At 39.7% G+C, this 18657-nt stretch overlaps 1 protein-coding gene across 1 annotated transcript in view; it reads left to right on the top strand.

Annotated features, from left to right (window-relative positions):
- The window catches only part of LOC112159445 (low-density lipoprotein receptor-related protein 1), an 84521-nt gene that overhangs the window by 15955 nt on the left and 49909 nt on the right, over positions 1–18657 (top strand). Inside the window, exons 3-6 of the mRNA XM_024293496.2 lie at positions 9740–9877; positions 14359–14478; positions 14604–14732; positions 16147–16407. Of these exons, the coding sequence (XP_024149264.1) occupies positions 9740–9877; positions 14359–14478; positions 14604–14732; positions 16147–16407 (648 nt within the window). The remainder of the gene's footprint in view (positions 1–9739; positions 9878–14358; positions 14479–14603; positions 14733–16146; positions 16408–18657) is intronic.

The following is an 18657-nucleotide window of genomic DNA, read 5'->3' as shown; positions in this document are numbered from 1 at the left end:
TCCAGCCCTCGTGGCTATCTGTGCTGGAAGTAACTGTTCTTCCTAGTATCGTCCTGTTTGAAGGCCTAATGGCCTCCTGTTTCCAACCTTTCACTCAGACTGTCATTTTGTTGAGGAGCTGAAGACGGACTTCTGACTTAGTCTCAGGTTGTGACATTCTACTGCGGGCATGTCCAAAGTCCGGCCCGTGGGCCAAAATTCGGCCCACATTCTAGGCTCTTGTCATAAAGTCAATGATTAGAGGCCGCCAGCACTTTCTAAAATCTGTGTACAATTTCACGATTGCGATTGGCTGTTATTGTTCACCTTTTGGGAAATCTCATTAGGGATCGGCGATCTGATTGGTTCAGCAGAGTTTTGACACTGGATTCCCTTTCTGTATTTTATAGGAGCTGGGGACCATCTCAGGGAGATCCAGACTCGGGTCTTGGTTTTGTTTTTAAAATGTTTTAGTATTATTTTTTTCCGTGAAGATTACTAAAAGGAGTTATGCGTGGCTTTCTGGAAAACCATAAGTGTTTACGTTTAGGCTGGGACTGTTCCACTTTTTCTGTTTGCCTACAAACCGCACACATCAGGGAAGAAAACGGTTATGTGACCCTCACAAGAAAAAGTTTGGGGACCCCTGTTGGAAATGTATTAAAACAATGTTGCAGGACCCTTTTGCGACATTTTCCAGCTCAATTTTAAAACGAAGGGTATAAAAAATAAACCGGAAAGTTTACAGGAAGAGTAACATTGTAGCATTTCATTTGATTTAGACAGACACGGGGAAAAAGGGGAGCGATTATTTTTTTTTATTTTTAAAGTTGCTCAGTTGCTAATATAGGAGTGGAATAGACAATGACATGATATTTCTCTGTTAAAGCACAGTGGTTTGTACTTCCTAATAAGATAACTACTTTCTTGTTCACGAGTTAATAGTGAATAATATGTAACATTTCATGTGAACTCAGATTTAATGTTGACAGTTTTAGGGTTTTTTATAGACGGACATTTTCAATCTTTTATTACCGTTTTTTAAATCTGAAATTAACAGTTATTTTGGTATAAATGGAAATTTCAGTTCTATGTAAAGAAAAGTATCCCATTATTAAAAAATCATTAATTTAATTTTTTAGTTGAGGAATGCAAGCCGATTGGCTGGCCCTCACACATTTTCACCACACCTGGCCCTCTTTGTGTTCTACTGGATCTCACGAGTGTCAGAATTGTTTTTACAGAGACCACCTAAAGCTGTTATAAAGAGGATGAAGCGTTCTTGTAATTATAACTAACACTTTAAGTTGCTAATTAGTTCTCCTTGTTTTAGAATGTTGTGCAGCAGAAACGTGCTTGAATGTGCTGACTCTGACCACGCCTCTTGCTGACATCACCAGGGTCTGAAGGGTTTTAGGTGCCAGGAAGAATCCTTATTAGATGCAACCGCACCCAGTTTGTTCTAGGACACAATTTAAATTTCATGCGCTCCTTTGTGTATTTTGCTAACTCTATATCCCAACGGTTAGAGGCACTGGACTTGTGGAAGTGGTGTTGAGTTTTTTCTTCATAGGTTTGAAAGTTCTTCATCCTAAATCCAGTTTGTCAAATCTGCTCAACTAAGATTTTTTTTGTATCATTTCAAGTTATGGATCAATGTGCATAACAGTACATAACGGAACCAAACAGGTGCAGGTCATTGAGGTAAAGCACATTAATGCTCAAAGGATTTTCAGAATTTATGCTATATACATCTGGAATAGATTAGTGTCAATAGAAAAATGGTACATTCTAAATATGTTGCTGTGGAATTCCATTTGTTTGTCATTATTACTTCTGTAATAATACAATTTTTGACATGTTTTATTAACTTTAAAGTAAAAAAGTGGTGGTTACTGGGCTTAAATGAGGCAGAAATCACAAGATAATAACATTTTAGATTTTTAGATATGGTTTTCCTGCCAGATGTTGTTAGAATCCAAACTTCCGTCAGTCACAGCATTTCAGGATGTTGTTGTGGCATTTTTGCAGTTGCACTTCAAATGTCTCGTGGAACAGTTTCTTTGAAAGATACAGACGTCTTCTGTTTGAAAGTCAAGTCTGTGTGCAATTAGAATTCTTGCATGAACCACATTCATTGTGGTTTTTCCAGCGACAGAGAGCAGATGTGGCTCGCATGTAAGCACTTTCTCTATCTTGAGAGGCGTTTGCCGTGATGGAAATCCTTTCAACCTAAAAAAAACACTCCTCGTAACAATGTGTGGAGCTTTACTTTTGTTGTAGTACAAAGAGAGGCTCAAAATAGAAGTTTATAGCCAATGTCAAGCATTGAGATACTCATTTTAGTGTCTTTTCAAGAGGAAAAAGTAATGATGTAAATAATCCCTGGCATTCTTGGTGTGGCGTCATACAGGTTTTCTCCTCTTTACAAACCACACACACATAAATGTGTCTGTCTAGAAATTCATTTTGAGGGGATGTTCCTTGGAATGTACTTTCATAATGAAACCTGATGACTAGGGCCTGGAGAGGATAAAGCTGTTTAATACAACCCAAACCCCGAGCCCCGAGCAGATGCAATCATAAAGAAAATGTTCACCACGGCTGTTTTAAAATGGGCCTCTTGCACGTTGGAAAGTCGGTCGAAGAGTTTCTCTGCAACAACAGTGTCATGGTATGATGAAATGAACCTCCCTGTAGGCGGCTATACCATTTCCTTTGGCCCACACACGGATTTGTCCATGTCCACGCATGCTGTGGCCTGGGGTTGAAGCAGTGGGGAGGTCAGATGAGAAGATTGAATTATCATGTCTGTGCAACAGCAGACAACTGGGGTCCTCACAATACAGTTATCTGTCCATCGCTCGTCCTTGAGCCCCTTCTGGACGCTCGCCAGTCTGGTCCCTTTTTCCCCATCTTGCCGTCATGCCTCAATAGCCTCTCCAGGACAACAGAGTCGAATGCAGAGATTGTGGAGTGGAAGAAGGCACAGAATGATGGCTGGGAGGAGAGAATCTACAGTAAAAGTCTTTGTATGGCAGAAAATGAGTGGATTAGCATTTAGGCTGAGGAAGAAATGGAAATGACTCTGTTAGGCTTTGATCTTATCGCCGTGCAGACAGCCTTTTTTACAGTAGAGCTGTTGGCTGTGCTGAGGTTCTTTCATACGTAAGAGCAGGGGGCACAGAGCAGGGGTAAGAACATCGGTGGAGACGGGGCTGACGCACTTCTACGGAGGAAGCAGAGAAGCCGTCTAAATCCCTCCGGCCTGTGGCTTTTTAGGCCTTCCTGCAGACAGTTTCTCTTGCTTCCTCTTTTCTTCTGCCTCCTCTTCACCCCGTCTCCTTCCTTTTTTTTTTCTTTTTTCCTGTGACCTTTTATCTTCATCTCAGAAACGGAGAAACTAGACTTAAGCGACCCCATGTCCTTCTCTTTTTGACTTTTCCAGTGATGGTTGATGCTTGAGGCGGAATGCCATCTGTTGTTATTCATACAAATGCTTTGAAAACCTCAAATGTTTCGACATGCTGGTACACAGCTTGGAGTGAAGAGTTTGCTGGGAGAATTTAGATTTAAATTACACTGCAGCCAAACTCCAGAAAGGTCTGGACTTTTTAAAAAGTTATATAAAATGTAAAAAAAAAAACATGTGAACAAATATTTTATTCAGGACTAAACATACATTTTTAAAGGGAGATGTTTTATACATAGTGTGTAAAATTAGCTGGTTAATGTCGGCTGCTGTTTTTTTTAATAGTTGGGCCGAGAGCAACACCTCTTCTCTTTAGAAGTTCTTGGAAATATCTGGGTTTATGTTTGTAGAGCTTAAGAGTTTGTTGCTTTTCTTGGTTGGTTTCTGTCTGATAAAAAGTTTGCACCAATCTTTATTAATGCACTAAATCTGGACATCAGATTAATCTTAATCTAAAAATGTAAATATTTTGAATAATATTGAAATGGAAATATAATTTCAATAAAAAGATGTAGTTGAAACCTTTTTTTCCCCACAGCTCTTTATTATACATCCATGATTCTGAAAAGCTTTTAATGTTTTGTTTGAACATATTTCAGCTTAAGTTACCTATTAGAAATGCAGTTGTTTAAATACAGCGAGTAACCCTAAAAAAACTGTATTTCCTGAGCTTATATCCATTTTAGCTCACTGCACATTTAGGACAGAATCACCTACAGGCTGCAATAAAAATCGAGAACAGCTTTTTATGCTAAGGATAAAAATAGACACATTAATCTTGAGTTTTTAAATAAATTTTAAAAGTGTGGGGGGGACCAAAGACAATATCACTGGATGAAGCCACCATAAAAAACCTCTAGTTCCAACGAAATGAAGTCAATTCAGTTGCCATTTTTCCACGGTACGAAGTTCACCATTTTGTAACCAGACAATGTCAGGTGATTGGTCCAGGAGTGAGCTTGTTGGAAAGCCACACCCCTTCCACTAAAAGCTGACTTGAGAGAATCTGTCAAACGTTTCAAACATTGGAGGTGGGGGCCAGCGGGTACCACATGCTTTTACTGTGACATCTTTCTCAATAGAAGTCTATAGGAGTTCGGCTTTCTGGGATGCTTCCTATTTGGAACACGAGGGGAAGGGGATAACCTGTCGAGAAGTGTTTGGTGAAAAGTAGTAATCGCTGTGATGGCGTCCATCAGACAAGCAGACACACTTGCTAGATCTCAGGACTAGAAATTATCATCAAAAGCACTTCTATGCATCAGTTGAATGTACAGTCTTGGCTCGCCGTTTTAAAGCAAACGATTGTGCCTTTAGACAGTTTTGGCATCTGTGTTAATACAGGAGCTTAAAATCCATAGAAAGTGACTGATTGTAATAATCAGTAGTAGAAGAGTTTTAATTGGTCTTCGTTCTACTTGTATAATCCAGTGTGTGGCATTCCTATGCGTTGTCTGATGCCTTTGAGACTATTAGCAATGTCATAATGAGGGCGTGTAATGAAGCTCCTAATGAAGGCGGTGTGGGTGAAAGCAGGATTTGTTCAAGCAGAGCACTCATAACTTTATTTTTTGAGAATTTATCCTGAAAATGTTTTTAAATTCCAGTGTGCCATCAAGTAAAGAAGGAGATTGTAACCAAAAACTAGATCTGGACAGAAGGGTAGTAATTGGGGGGGTAATGATTAATCGATTTCTACTCCTACGATCCAACTGGATCAATCTGTCTGAGGCAGAAATAAATGGAATTGACCTATACCATAATAGAATCATTTCAAAAGGAGATAAATTGACAATTCAATTGATATTGTCCTTAAAAAAAAGAAGCATTTCTAAAACCACGAGTTGTTTATGCAGTGAAAGCCATCATACAGAGTTAAGTCTAGGTTGAATAATTTGAGGAAAACTTGCAATATTCAATGTTAATGATCAATATTGCAATGACAATATCATTTGCGATACTGGAACACAATAATAATGCAAAAAACAACTAATACATAATTTTAATTTAACTGCAACAGTATACTTTAACTAAAAGTCAAAATTACTTAAATTATACTCCAAATGACCCTCATCTACATAGGAGGCGGGCATCTGACATAAATGGGCTCCATCCGATTGTTCAAATGCTTAAAGGACTTTATTTGATTTGAACTGCCATAAGTTTGTTTTGGCATGTGTACAAGTATTTAAGTGTACAATTTATTGCAATTTACGCATTTTTTTTTGCAATATAATAGCAGGCTAATATCAGGATAACCATACATTTTTGATTTATTGTACAGGGCTAGTTAAGTCTAAGTCTAAATTATGTTTGGGGAACTTATTTAAATGTTTATATCCATACATGGGCCATCATATTGCTTCTGTCACTCAGCAGATTTGCATGACCCACCATAAGGATTATCCGGCCTTACCTAACGCAGTTCCACTCAGCTGCGGTTCAGAACATGGACGTCTACCGCCCTGACTTTTGCAATCCACACTTGGCATCAGCATCTGCTGTGAAGCTTTTGCAGATGGCTCAGAGTGCAGCAGCACATCTGGATTTTAATGAACCCAAAAGAGCTTACTCACATTACAGCAGAAGTCTTCACTGGCTAGCTTCTGTCGCTTGAAGCCTATTTAGATCACTTGAGTTAAAGCTTTAATGCTCATGTCTGAGCTCAGTCAGTTTGGTGGAAATGGAGTTGTTTTCGCTCATCGTGTCATCTTCCAGCTTCATATTCCTGGATGGATGAAACCCCAGAGCTGGCCATCCCTCAGGGTTTACAAGAACCTCCAGAAATTCCATCCGTTTCCACCCCAATTCCTGCCATTCCTTTTGCTCCCCCTTTTTTTTGGGGGGATTTTCTTTCCAACCAGCTAAGTTTCTTGTTCTAAACTTTCTTTAGCTTAATCATCTATTTCATATAGCCCTTTTCTGTTTAATACTTGGGTAACTGATTCTCCTAAATCTGAAGGGATTACTCAAAAATCCTTGTTAAATCCAAAGTTTTTAAGCAAATGCGAACTTTTTTCCTCCATTTTCTCACGAAACAGATTGTTTTTCCTGCTTTACGAGTATAGCTTAACTGTAATGATGCCTACAGTTAAATACTGAGAACAATTTATGTGCCACATGTTTCTCATTAGTGGCATTTTGGTTACATGTGTTGCTCAAAGAACAATATTGTTATATGTATGTTTTCATCTGCTTCCTTTGCTTACTATGAAACAAAAATGTCCATTTCAAGTGATCTGGAATGCAGGAAAATCAGTGTATGAAGATGGTCATCATTTTTCCCAGTGTTTTTAAAGTTTTTTATTCCAAAGTTGCTTCTTTTGAGCGTCCAAAGATTGGTTTCAAGTTCTAAATAAATGTAAAAATGTATATTTAATAGATATAAAAAATCTAAAGTCAAATGTACTGATTTCAATCGAATATTTTTCTGAAATGTGACACGTTTTATGGCTTTCATGCAAAAAATGCAAATTCAACAATGCATAAATGCAAATAAAGGGTCTAGTGATTTTAACTACTTATATTTTTTCTTAAATTTTATTTAAAATTAAATTTTATCCACAAACTTTAAGCAAAATAAATCAGTTCTTAATCTTTTCATCATCATTGTGTCATTTTTGTTTTTTTAAGAAAACTACATTTAATGCTAACTGTTTTGGCTTCCTGCATTGCTGATTTAAGTTCAATATTCCCATAATTAAAGAAAATACATAAACACATTAAAGAGACCCTTTAACAGACTCATCTTATGTTTATAAAAACAATGCATTTTCCATGCTGCAGCACCGTCTCTTGTTCCTTCTGCATTTGTTTGCTTTGGTCATCAAAGAGTTTATTTTTTCTCTCAAAGCCTTATGGAAGCCTCCCTGTGTGCTGGAGTTCATTGTAGATGTAAAACCACAATCCTCTGAGAGATCTAGTTGCAGAGGGAGCTGCTTAATCGGTCTAAAGACCGCTAACCATTAGTCTGACCAGGAAATGGGATCTAAGATTAACATTTTCAAACATTACAAGGCAAGAATTACAGCCTGAGAGCTGCTGGCTATTGTCACTACAACTCCACAGCAGAATGGAGTCCTTTTTTAAGATCAGATAATTGAATTTATGTCGAGAGACTGAATGATTATGAGGAGCTTGTGCTTTTAGGAAAAATTCAGCTGTAAAAAGAAGGCCTTAAAACCAAGACTCTGACTTGTGATACCCGAGAATGAAAGTTAGTTATAATCTTTAAATAGTAAAAGCTTTCTCCGTAAACACCGACTAAAATGTGGCCCGATCACTTCGTGCACATAAACCAGTGTACTGTCTGAGACGACTTGGAGAGCAGCTGTAAGACGCTGCTCTACTGTCAGTAACTTCCCACCCTGAAGCAGGAAGTGTTGTGTTCCTCTCTATTATCCCACTGTAATTCGACTTAATCCCTAATATTGTTCTGTCTATTTAGCTGCCAAACTATTAATCTGGAGCCCAAACGGCTCTGACTGATGGGCTCCGCTGCTATTTTTCACCCAGAAGTTGTTGAGCTTGTTGCCTGGAAATGAGGGATCATGTGTGGGAGGAGAGCTTGTTGTTGGAGTGTCAAACTAATGTTGACTCGTCCGTGTCTATGGTTGCATGGATTAGCGTGTCACAGTTTGTGCCAAAGGTTTATGGAGATCATAGTTGGACAGACCCACATTTCCACATTGAGTAAGATTGATGTCTTTTAGCCTGTAACTTGGTTTTCCCCGGAAATCGGATGCAAAGCCCCTGGCAGGAGTTCTATTTCCATTGTGCGTGGCGGTTTATTCTTGGTACTGCCACTGGTGTAAGGAAATTGCCATGCTGGCAGTTTATTGAATGTAAATCGGGCCAGCTTAAAGGCTAAATCTACAGGAGGGCTGCTAATATGCTAGCATCACCCAGATGGGAGAGTTCCTCTCTCTGTATGTCTGAGTTAAAATGTATTAAAAACTAATTCTGTGTTCCAGTGAGGCGCGTTTCCCACCCGGGCCACCGTGGTGGGATCATTACAGAGGCTCGTATCACTTTAAAGGACTTGTTTTTAACAGAATCAGCTTCTCTATTCTCTGTGGTTACTAATACATAGGCAGTTTTTCATGTACCTTATGTAAGTTTGTCCCTAATATCCACACAGTTATTTATAGAGAAAAGGTTCCATCATTTTTTTTGTCTGAGGTACTCGCTCTGTGAGATAATATTGCTTTATTATGAACTCCCACATCAACTGATGGTGGTTTTTTGTAGTACTTTCATTCCTCTTGAACTACATTTAGCAGCTACACATTCATAGACGGGAGGCTTGGATGAGTGTGAGGAAACTGAGCTTCACAAACCAGCACATGAACCGCAGATCTTTTCATGTGAAGGAGGTGAACAAGTGTGTTTTTTAATGAAAATGGGTCAGCAGATGTTAGAAAATAAAACGAAGAAAAGGCGGGGGGAGTAAGAGGAAGAAAAAGAAGGCAAAGCTCTGCAGTGTGGGTTGACAGAAGAGAGAAAGAGAAGAGTGGGAGGGAGCGACTGAAAGAAACGGCGTCTTCTGTGTTTTCGGACTGAAAAACAATCTCTTTTTAGGGATTTTATTTGAAAACTTTTCCTCTTGATGTGGTATAAATGCAAGCAGGTTCACAATTCAGTACACAGCAGCTGCATAGGTGCAAACGAGTTAGTTGTGCTGAACATTTGACTCTGACACATGTTGGAAACATTTGGCTTTTAATGTGCCAAGAGATCTTTCACCCACTAAAACCTTTCTGAGAGCAAATGTTTTTTTTAGTCACCCCTTTAAAATACCACTCTGATCATCTTTTGATGTTTTTGCAGTGAAGGAAGTTTTCAAATAGTTGAAGACCAAAAAGGGGTGTTCAAATGTACTTATTGAAACTCCTTATTGGCTAACCGCACCTGATCCAGGGAATCGGCACCAGATGAGACAGGATTTCTGGAAAAGCAGCAGGAGGCCAACCTTGAGGACTGGATTTGGACACCCCTGCCATAAATCTCAGTGAAAAAGTGACAGATCAAAAAACTTGAATAAAATAATTGTTTTTTCACCATTTCTAGCAACATTTTTTAAACTATGCTTTTTTTTCCTCAAAAAAATGACAGGATTCAAAGAAATCTTTCCATGTTCATTGAGATTTACATAAAAAAATATAACTTCAATATGCATCATGGCCTGAACATATAAACTAAAATAAAACAAATGAGGAGCTCCACCGTTTACATTAGTATATGTCTGCATTTAACTCTGTTTTCACTGCTGTTTTCCTTCTTTTCCAGGCACACACAACAGACCAAACCAGTGTCCTGTCAATGAGGACGGCTGCCTAGACCTGGATGTGTGCATCCATATGAGCAAACTGTGTGATGGAGTCCCCGATTGCTCTGATGGCTGGGATGAGGGTCCTCACTGCAGAGGTAAAGTCTAAAACCATCTTCTCCTTTTGTTTTTTTTTTTGTAAAAATAAATCCCTTTGCATTTGCAAGAATGCAACTGGTGAATGTAATTACAAAAAGTCTCCCAACTCTCTATTTTATTAACTTTTCATGCCCTGGCTCAGACAGAAAGTCATATTTCAAGTCTAAATAAAAACATTTAGTCAAATAAATCATCTAATCCCATAAGACTGGCTCCCCCTCTGCAGGAATTATGAGGAGTCAGATAAGATGCACGATGGAATGAATCCTATGTGAACCTTTCTTTAACACAGGTCAGAGACCTCTTAAAAGCAAGATAGAGGAAATTTGAGATTCCCGTCAACTTTTTTTGCACTGATGCCTTTCTCCGATTCAAGAAAAACCTTCGCAAATACTGAGGTCTTGATGGTACAAAGTCCAAAAGGAAAGGCGCGTCTGCCAAGTTCTCTAATAATGCCTCTTATCTTCTCTTATCTGCAATATAAATTTGTAATTCTAACCAAAGCTTCTCTAACCAAAACTTCAAAATCAGTGCTGAAAAGTCACATGGTTCACTCTCTATAACATCTTCCTTCTGTGTTTCTTCATATGAACCACTCTTCCAAATACAGAGTGAAGTCATCTGCGTAGTAGTTTAGTTTTCACACCGTTTGTCTTGAACATGTTTCTGCTTATTTAATAGAGCTGTGTCATTAGTTTGGAACAGAAGGCTTTAGTTTGCTGGTTCATGAGTTGTCATCAGTGCCAAACACGGCTTTTTGCCGCTCAGCGGTGAAGTCATGAGACATTCAGCTGTTTTCCATAAGTGGTCAACACGCTCCAAGCACGCTTGCATGTGTGCGTTTCTGTCGAGGCCTGCATGCGCCGTCATGTGCAAATACAGATACACAGTCGCACGTTTGACCATGTGTCCAAACACGCCCATTACGCAAACTACAAACACACTCGCCGACTGTCCCCTAACTTCTGGCTCTGCTCTTTGTGAGTTCACCCTATTTCAGGGAAATCGTTTCACAAGCTCCCTAGTGTTTGCTTGAACAAACTGTGGCTGCTGATACCTGAAAGATGCACTTTGTGAGTTCGTAGGAAGCACGTATGCCAAAGTTGTTGACGAGTGGTTTGAAAGGGAATGTAGAAACGCTGTTTGATCATGAGAAAAACATTTACTTCTTTTTTTTCTAGTGAGTTCTAATGGCTAAACTGCAGAGCCTTGAGCAGTCTGGCAAATTTTCAGGTTTCAATGCTAGAAGTTTTAAAGGTCTAAAGAGAGCTATAGAATTTTAGATTGCTATGAAGTTAAAATAGCACTACCATTTGGATTTGTTTACTATTAAATTTGTAAATTTTGGGGGGGAAAAGTAAATGTGCCATGAACTGATTTGGCGCCAATTTGTCGTCTACCAGAAATGACCTACTGCTGATAACACAAAAAGACTTCTATCGCCACCTGTCGCAGTAAACTCAAACATACATTCGGATGCATGCAAGCAGATGTTTGTGGACTGGGATAAGGGGCAGCAGGGAGGTAAATGACCAAAGCTTAATCAAACAGTGTGTGGAAATGTACTGACTGACTTAAAGAATTGCTCATCAGCTGTCCGAAGCCGCCTACGGGACGACTACATGATCAAAGTCATTCAACCGTGGGTCTTGACCTAAATAAGTCGACTGCCTGCAGTTACAACAGGTGTCTCGCATGATAAGACCTGTTTTATTGCCAGTCTTTACACACAATTGCAGGAAAGACAACATTTTTTTTTTAACTCTTCATACGGAAGGCGGTCTAAGAAGTAGATTTTTGGTCTGCCATTTGCATCGCCCTAGCACCACACTGTTTGTGACTTATATATTTGTGTTTGAGTTTGGTTGCAGGCATCTGGACAGCATGTCGCCACTGTTTGGATATAAACTCGATACTGTTTGCTCATTACTCATACTGCTCCCCCCTCTGCATGCTTCCAAATGGTTACTTTGCCCTCTTTGATAGTGAGGCCTGCAAAACGTTTCCTGTAAATACACTTTGTGCTCAAAATGCCGTCTTTTGCGGCTTTCCCTCCACTTTGCACATTCACACTCAGTGTCCCTGAGGAATTAAGATTGGGTTAGTTAATGAGCTCAAGCTGTAAATGGTTATTTTAGTTAATTGCAGGAGAAGTTTGTGTTAAAGGAACAAAATTATTTTAAAAACCTATAGTTATTTTATAGACGTACACAGAATGAAGCAGTTTGATGTCTCTAAATAAAATAGAAGAGAAGGCTGCATGTTCAGGATCAACACGTGTAAACTTGTTTCTACTCGGCGTGAGCACAAAGGCTGGAATTTTCTTCACTTTTAGAGTTTTCCAGTGTGAGAATAACCTCTTTATAAAACGTGATGCATAAATTGCAAGATAATTTTCCGTCTATTATTTGGAGGAAGAAAACTGAAGCCAGGTGATGTGCGAGCGGCACAATCCAAACCTCCCAGCTTTTTGAAAATGAATCGACCTTAGCCGGCCTGAGTCACCCTGTTACACCCCTTATTGTAGTGGCCGCCTTTCATCAAAGCATAGCTACCTGCATAGGTTTTTGGAGCCTTAAAAGGCCCCAAAAGTAGGCTGTTGGCATCAGTTCAGTAACTGAAGGTCTGTAGTGTGTCTGTTTTGTTTGCTCCATTCATTAACTTCTGCTCAAACATCTGTGACAGGCGGCTGCTGTGTTTGTTTGCACGGTCTTCTTTATTTACTCCAGTTGTCTGTTTTGCGGCAGATATTTTTTTGTGCTTTGGCAGGCTTTCTTACTGTTTTAGAGGGGCCATACCATGAATAAACAACTTTTTGAGCTTCCAAGTGAATTATACTCATCATTCCTCACTATAAAGAACCCCAAAGTGGTATTTTGATCCCTTCACGCATTTTTGAGTAAGCTTCTTAAAACCGGGGCTCTAGACAGCAGCCCCTCCCACACCCACGAAAACGAGCGGGTCCTCACGTGCTGATGTCACCAAGTGAGATCAGAAGCATATTTATAAGAGCACTGCTTTTACAATAGATCAAAAGATAATCGTAATGAGACATTAAAGAAAGTAGCACGGTTTTATTAATTGCCAATGAAGAAGCTTTTTGTCTTTGAAAAGCTTTAACTTAAGATCATAAAGGATTTTTGTTTCAGAAAATAAGCAAATGTACTGCATTGTCTTTTTTGGTAGTTCTCAGATTTTTTTCTTGTTAATTTTTCTTTTTACCCTAGTTTGGAATTTGGGTCAAATGGCCTGAACATCCAGTGTAGAAAATAATTGCATGAAGGAGTAATTTGACAAGTGCAATCTGTTTTTTTTTCTTTCTTTTTTTTCTTTTTAGAAAAGGTTAACACTGAGGTAATAGTTTTCAATCAACAATTGAAAGTTCCTCTTATACAATATTTCTCCTCTAATGTAAAATCCATTTGACCATAAGACAATCTGTTAAGTTCACAAACAGCACTTTCCACACCATATATATTTCCTTAAACTAGAAAACGTTTACCTTTTTTTTGTGTTGTCTCACTTTTTTATGAAGGTGAACCATTAGAATTCATTTCAACTTAGCAGTATTAAGTTGACATAGAAGATTTGCTTGGATAATTGTACATATCTTTCACTTGCAGCGAGGCACTAAAATGAAAACTCTGGACAAAATGGGTAAAATTAGCTCTCCAGCTGCCTGTGGTCATTCGCAGTGTGAGGCTTGGTGAATAGATTTGACATGGGCCACAGTGTAAACCGGGGGACTCTTCCTTTCAGTGAGGCAACAACAAAAGAGTCATTATGTCCCAGAGTGCCACAGGCTTTATATAATAAGAGCCCTTCATGCTTCTGTCTCTGCTCTTTACACCATAATGCTACGAGCTGCTGTTCACACTCTGAGCCTGTGACAAGTTTTTATTCAAATTGACTCGCTTTTATTTTGATGGGAAATTAAAAATGTGCAAATTATCTTTGTTTCTTTACATTCTCAGTGAAAAAAGTATTCGAATAAACTCTTTTGGACAGTTGCTGTAAAAATATTTGCAGAGGAAGTAAGAAAAGATGCAAATCATCTTTTGTATTTGGAACATTTTGCAACATTGATTTAAAGTTGTTGTCCTACGTAATCTCCTAGCTAAGATGCACTCCCATGCATGCAAAATGCACACTCTGCAGAGGCTAGGAGCGTAGACGTGTGCACTCTTCACATTCATTTCTTTCATTTCCTTCGATTCCCTCTGGTGATGGGAAAGCAAAGGTCCTCCATTGTGCATTTAAATCCACTTTTCTGTTGTGTCCACAGATAAAAAACACACAACTTCCTGTGTGTGACACCACTCTCCTGCTTTAAGCTCAAATCCTAATCGAGGCAGCAGCACGTAGGATTATTATAATTCGTATTCTGTAACGGTTGCACTGGATCATGCCCTCCTTCAAAGTTGTTTTCATGTATCTGCAGGACCTAAATCTTTGCTTTCATTGTTTTTCTTTGCTTCAGAAAAAGCACCAGACTGTGACTCCCATGGGTGCCAGTTTAAATGCGCAGTGACTCACGATGGGCCTCGCTGCTACTGTAGACATGGTTACGAGGTTGCTGCAGATGGAAAGGCGTGTAAAGGTAGGCGGCGCTCCCGCCAACTTATTCTGGCTTGGTCAACCCAAACCGAAATATAATGCAACTGCTTTGATTTTTCCGAGAAGGAAAGTTTTCTACATTTTTTTTTTTTGTCTTTTGCCTGGCAGACTTCAATGAGTGCGGCGTGTACGGAACGTGCAGTCAGACGTGCTCCAACACTGATGGAAGCTACACCTGCAGCTGTGTGGAGGGATACCTGCTGCAGCCAGACAATCGCTCCTGCAAAGCCAAAAATGGTGAGCAAACACATTCCCCTCCCAAAGATAGGAGGCAAATGATTACAGTAAAGCCACAAAAGATTAAAGTTGATTTAGAGTGGGGCAAAAAGACGTTGGCTGTAAGTTGTCCCACTAAAAAAAATGAGAGAAGTCTGCAATGTTCATCATCACCTGTGAGACACAAAGGAAATCACATTGTTTGACTTTTAACCCCGATTGATGCAAATATGCATCAAACCACCTCTTTTTGAAAGATAAAGCATAAGATATTTTTTTTTAGCTCAAAAAAGGTTAAAGAATGTATTTGTATAATAAGCGGGGTGTATGAAAACGGCTGGATACGTCCGTTTCTGACACACAGGAGAAGAGAGTTGCATCCCAAGCACATCATACCTACTGTGAAGCACGGGGGTGGAAACGTCATGCTTAGGGCCTGCTTTTCTGTGCAAATGGGACAGGAAGATTAATCTGTCTTGAGGAAATGAGGGGTCATTTATGATGGGATTCTGGGTAAAATCCTCTCCCCATCAGAGCATTGTGGACGAAACATGGCTAGATCTTCCAGTATCACAATGATCACAAACACATTGGCCACCGAACAAACGGAGCGAAGGAGTGCCTACACCAGCACAGTGACCTTGTGGTAGAGTGTCCGCCCTGAGACTGGAAGATCGTCAGTTCAAATCCAGGCCGAGTCATACCAAAGACTCTAAAAGTGGTACCCAGTGCCTCCCTGTTTGACACTCAGCAGTAAGGGGTTGGATTGGGGGTGTGGAACCACGAAATGGTTTCCGGGTGCGACTGGGTCTGCAGCTCACCACTCCCACAGGTGGATGGGTTATAGTTTCCACACTGAGGTGCGTGACGATTAATAGGACTTCAATGATGTATAAAGCATTCCAAGGTTCTGGAGTGACCTAGCCAGTCTCTGGACTTCAATCCTGTTGAGAATCTGTGGAGGATGTTGAAAGTTCATCAACAGGCCCAAATACATCACAGCTCTTGAGAAGATCCGCATGGGAGAATGGACCAAAATGGCCGCTTCTGTGTGTGAAAAGTGGTAAAAGTCTCCTGGAAATGTTTCTGTCATTGCATCTAGAGTTACATTTCAATGTATTGAGGTTAACTTTTGTTATTAACCAAATACTTACTTTCTACACCATTATACAATTATATTATTTAAAATCCTACAATGTGATTTCTTTTTAATTATGTCTCTCACAGTTGAAAGGTTCCTGTAATTAACTTTACAGAGATCTATTTTTTTTTAGTGGAACAACTCTGTGACAAACACTCCCCCCCCACTACATATGCTCTTTTTTCTAAAAGCTTATGTATATCTTTTTTTCATGTTAATTGTGAACGTGTTTATTCTTGCTGCCCAAATTTTCTCCCATTTCTTTCTCCCATCTTCTGTTCTGGTAACCCTCAGAGCCAGTGGACCGTCTGCCTGTTCTGTTGATCGCTAACCTCCATGACATCCGATGCACCTCCCTGAGTGGATCCACGTCCCGGTTCCCCTCCATCCCCACCAAGCAGACGATGGCTATGGACTTCATCTATGCTGAGGAGACTGTGTGCTGGATAGATGTGGGCGACGCTCCTTCTTCTACGCAGCTGAAATGCGCCAGCCTCCAAGACCTGAAGGGCTTCAGTAACATCCGCACGATCAACATCACCCTCAACTTGCACCGTGAGTAGTGGATTTATTCTTTAAAAATGTAGAAAATTATTTAAACTTTAGAAAGCATTCTGACAAATACAGGAGTTAAAATTGTCAGTGATGTGTTTTTAAATGTTCATATATCAAAAAGTACTAAATATTTTCTGACTCATGATTTATTCAGTCAAGACTTCCTCCAAAACTTTGAAGGGGTGTTTGTAGACAGGCTGACTCATCTCACATCTCCAGCCTCAGCGTCCTTGTTTTCAATTAAGATGACTACGATGGCGGCTTTCCCCAGAACGATCCCCTCTGCCGTTACATTTCTCCTCGAGGGCTTCATGTTTTGCACAAGAAGTTCATAAATAACACATTTTTGTGTGTTGAGTAATGACAGCAAGTGAGACATCTGGTCTGTACAAGTGTGGCATTAACGCACAATTCAGACAAACACACAAGCCAACATGCAGTGCTGGTGTTTTGTTACTTTTCGATGTCTTGTTCACGCATTGCTGACATTCATCTTTGATTACACACCAGACAAGTTAAGTTCTTATCTGTCTGGATTAAAGGGCTGCTGCTCTGAGAATGACTTCAGAAACATAGTCAAAACAAAGCCAAAAAAAAAAGTCATAAGGGTGTGGGTGGGTGTGCGTGGACATGGGAAGCTTTCCCTTGAGAATCGGCCTCAGGCGTGGAATAGCAGACGTGTGAACCAACAGCAGAGACGCTGGCTGTGTAATGTCGACTCTGAGACGCGATTTGAACCCACATCAGTGGAAGGTTGTGTAGCTGCTGTCACTACTAGAAAACCAAGAGACTCCTGCTGTCCTCAAGAAACTAGTTTGGAGTCAAACGTACATTTTAGGAACCATTTATCCAACCAGAAAGCAGCAAAAAGTTCCAGAATTTAGTCATTTTTTGAATAAAAATAAAGATAATTTGTTATCTAGACATAAATGGGAAGTATCCTAAAACGTATCCAGAGAGAAGGTGGTCTGATGAACAGATGAGGGTGTAGGCTAAAAGAGAAGGACACCCTGAGAGGGAAAAGCAGCCGACCACCAGGAATGATGACATGAGAAGGAGAAAGATGATAGTGATTTGCTCTACCTTTGGGGTGTGTATGTGTGGTCACGCTGATGGTATTTACATTCCTTTGTTGGGTTTTGTTGGTCTGAATAGATTCGACATTCCTTTGGTTTGTTTTTTATACAACCCCGAGCATGTGTGTGTTCAACTGAACGACATGTTGCTTTTACAAATCAAGATGTTAAAGTTTAAGATCAACTTTCTACTAATGTAACAGATAAAGCCTAAAGTCTAACCTCAAGTGAACAATTTTTTTTCTCTGCTTGATCAAACGCTCCAAAAATGTGGCTATATAAATTGCGCCGTCTGTTCGGGGTTTTAAATCAAGAAGGGCTCAGGTGTGCTTGTAAAAGTTAGCTTTCCCGGCGTGGGTTTTTAGGCAGGGCTCACACAAACATTGTGATTTATAACTTCTGAGAGGCTGAGACAGCAGGGGAGATAAGCAGATGAGGGTTCCAGATGCGGCTCTTTCTGTCGGCATGCGCGATTGTCTGACAGGGAAGATGAAAGAGAAGCTGGGCCGGCCTGTTCCGTCTTTTCCACCCCGTGCACGGAAGCTCTCAGCAGGCACCAGCACCTCTTCCCAAATCTGACTGTCTGCCGTCAAATCTTCTTTTCATTGTTTGGAAAGAGCAGAGATAAATCACTGCTTGCAAAAATGTAATTGGATCTTATCACAGGTTTTCTGTTTCTGTGCTGAATAAAAAAGTAAATATCAGCATAGCTTTAACATGAAACATAAACACAGTTTTTACCAAAGCAACCCAACTTTTTTGTTCAGACTAAATTTTGTTTTTACATAGTTTGCATTTATTAGCAATAAAAAAAACAATGGCAATTTGGCTTCCATATTAATGAAATGTCCTTAGGTTCTAAAAAATATAGAAACATCTGAACTAAAGCCTCGTTTCTACTGAGCGGTCTGGTGCAGCGTGGTACGGTCCAATATTTTGAGTGTTTCCACTGTAAAATGGACCCATTGAACAGTTCTAACCCGTATCTTTTCTTTCCAAAGAACTTTATTTACAATTCAGTCACATTAAGTTGAAATGCATCAGCAACAACATTATATAGAACAGAGGTCGGCAACCTTAAACAGTAAAAGAGCCATTTGGGTTTGTTTTCTACTGATCAAAAACTAGAAGGAGCCGCTGAACTTATTTTTAGCCTTTAGGAAATTTGGATTTG

Source organism: Oryzias melastigma, linkage group LG7, assembly GCF_002922805.2.
Source record: "Oryzias melastigma strain HK-1 linkage group LG7, ASM292280v2, whole genome shotgun sequence".
Taxonomy (NCBI): Eukaryota; Metazoa; Chordata; class Actinopteri; order Beloniformes; family Adrianichthyidae; genus Oryzias; species Oryzias melastigma.
Note: the sequence above shows the minus strand (reverse complement) of the source record. Positions and strands in the feature narration are given on the sequence as shown.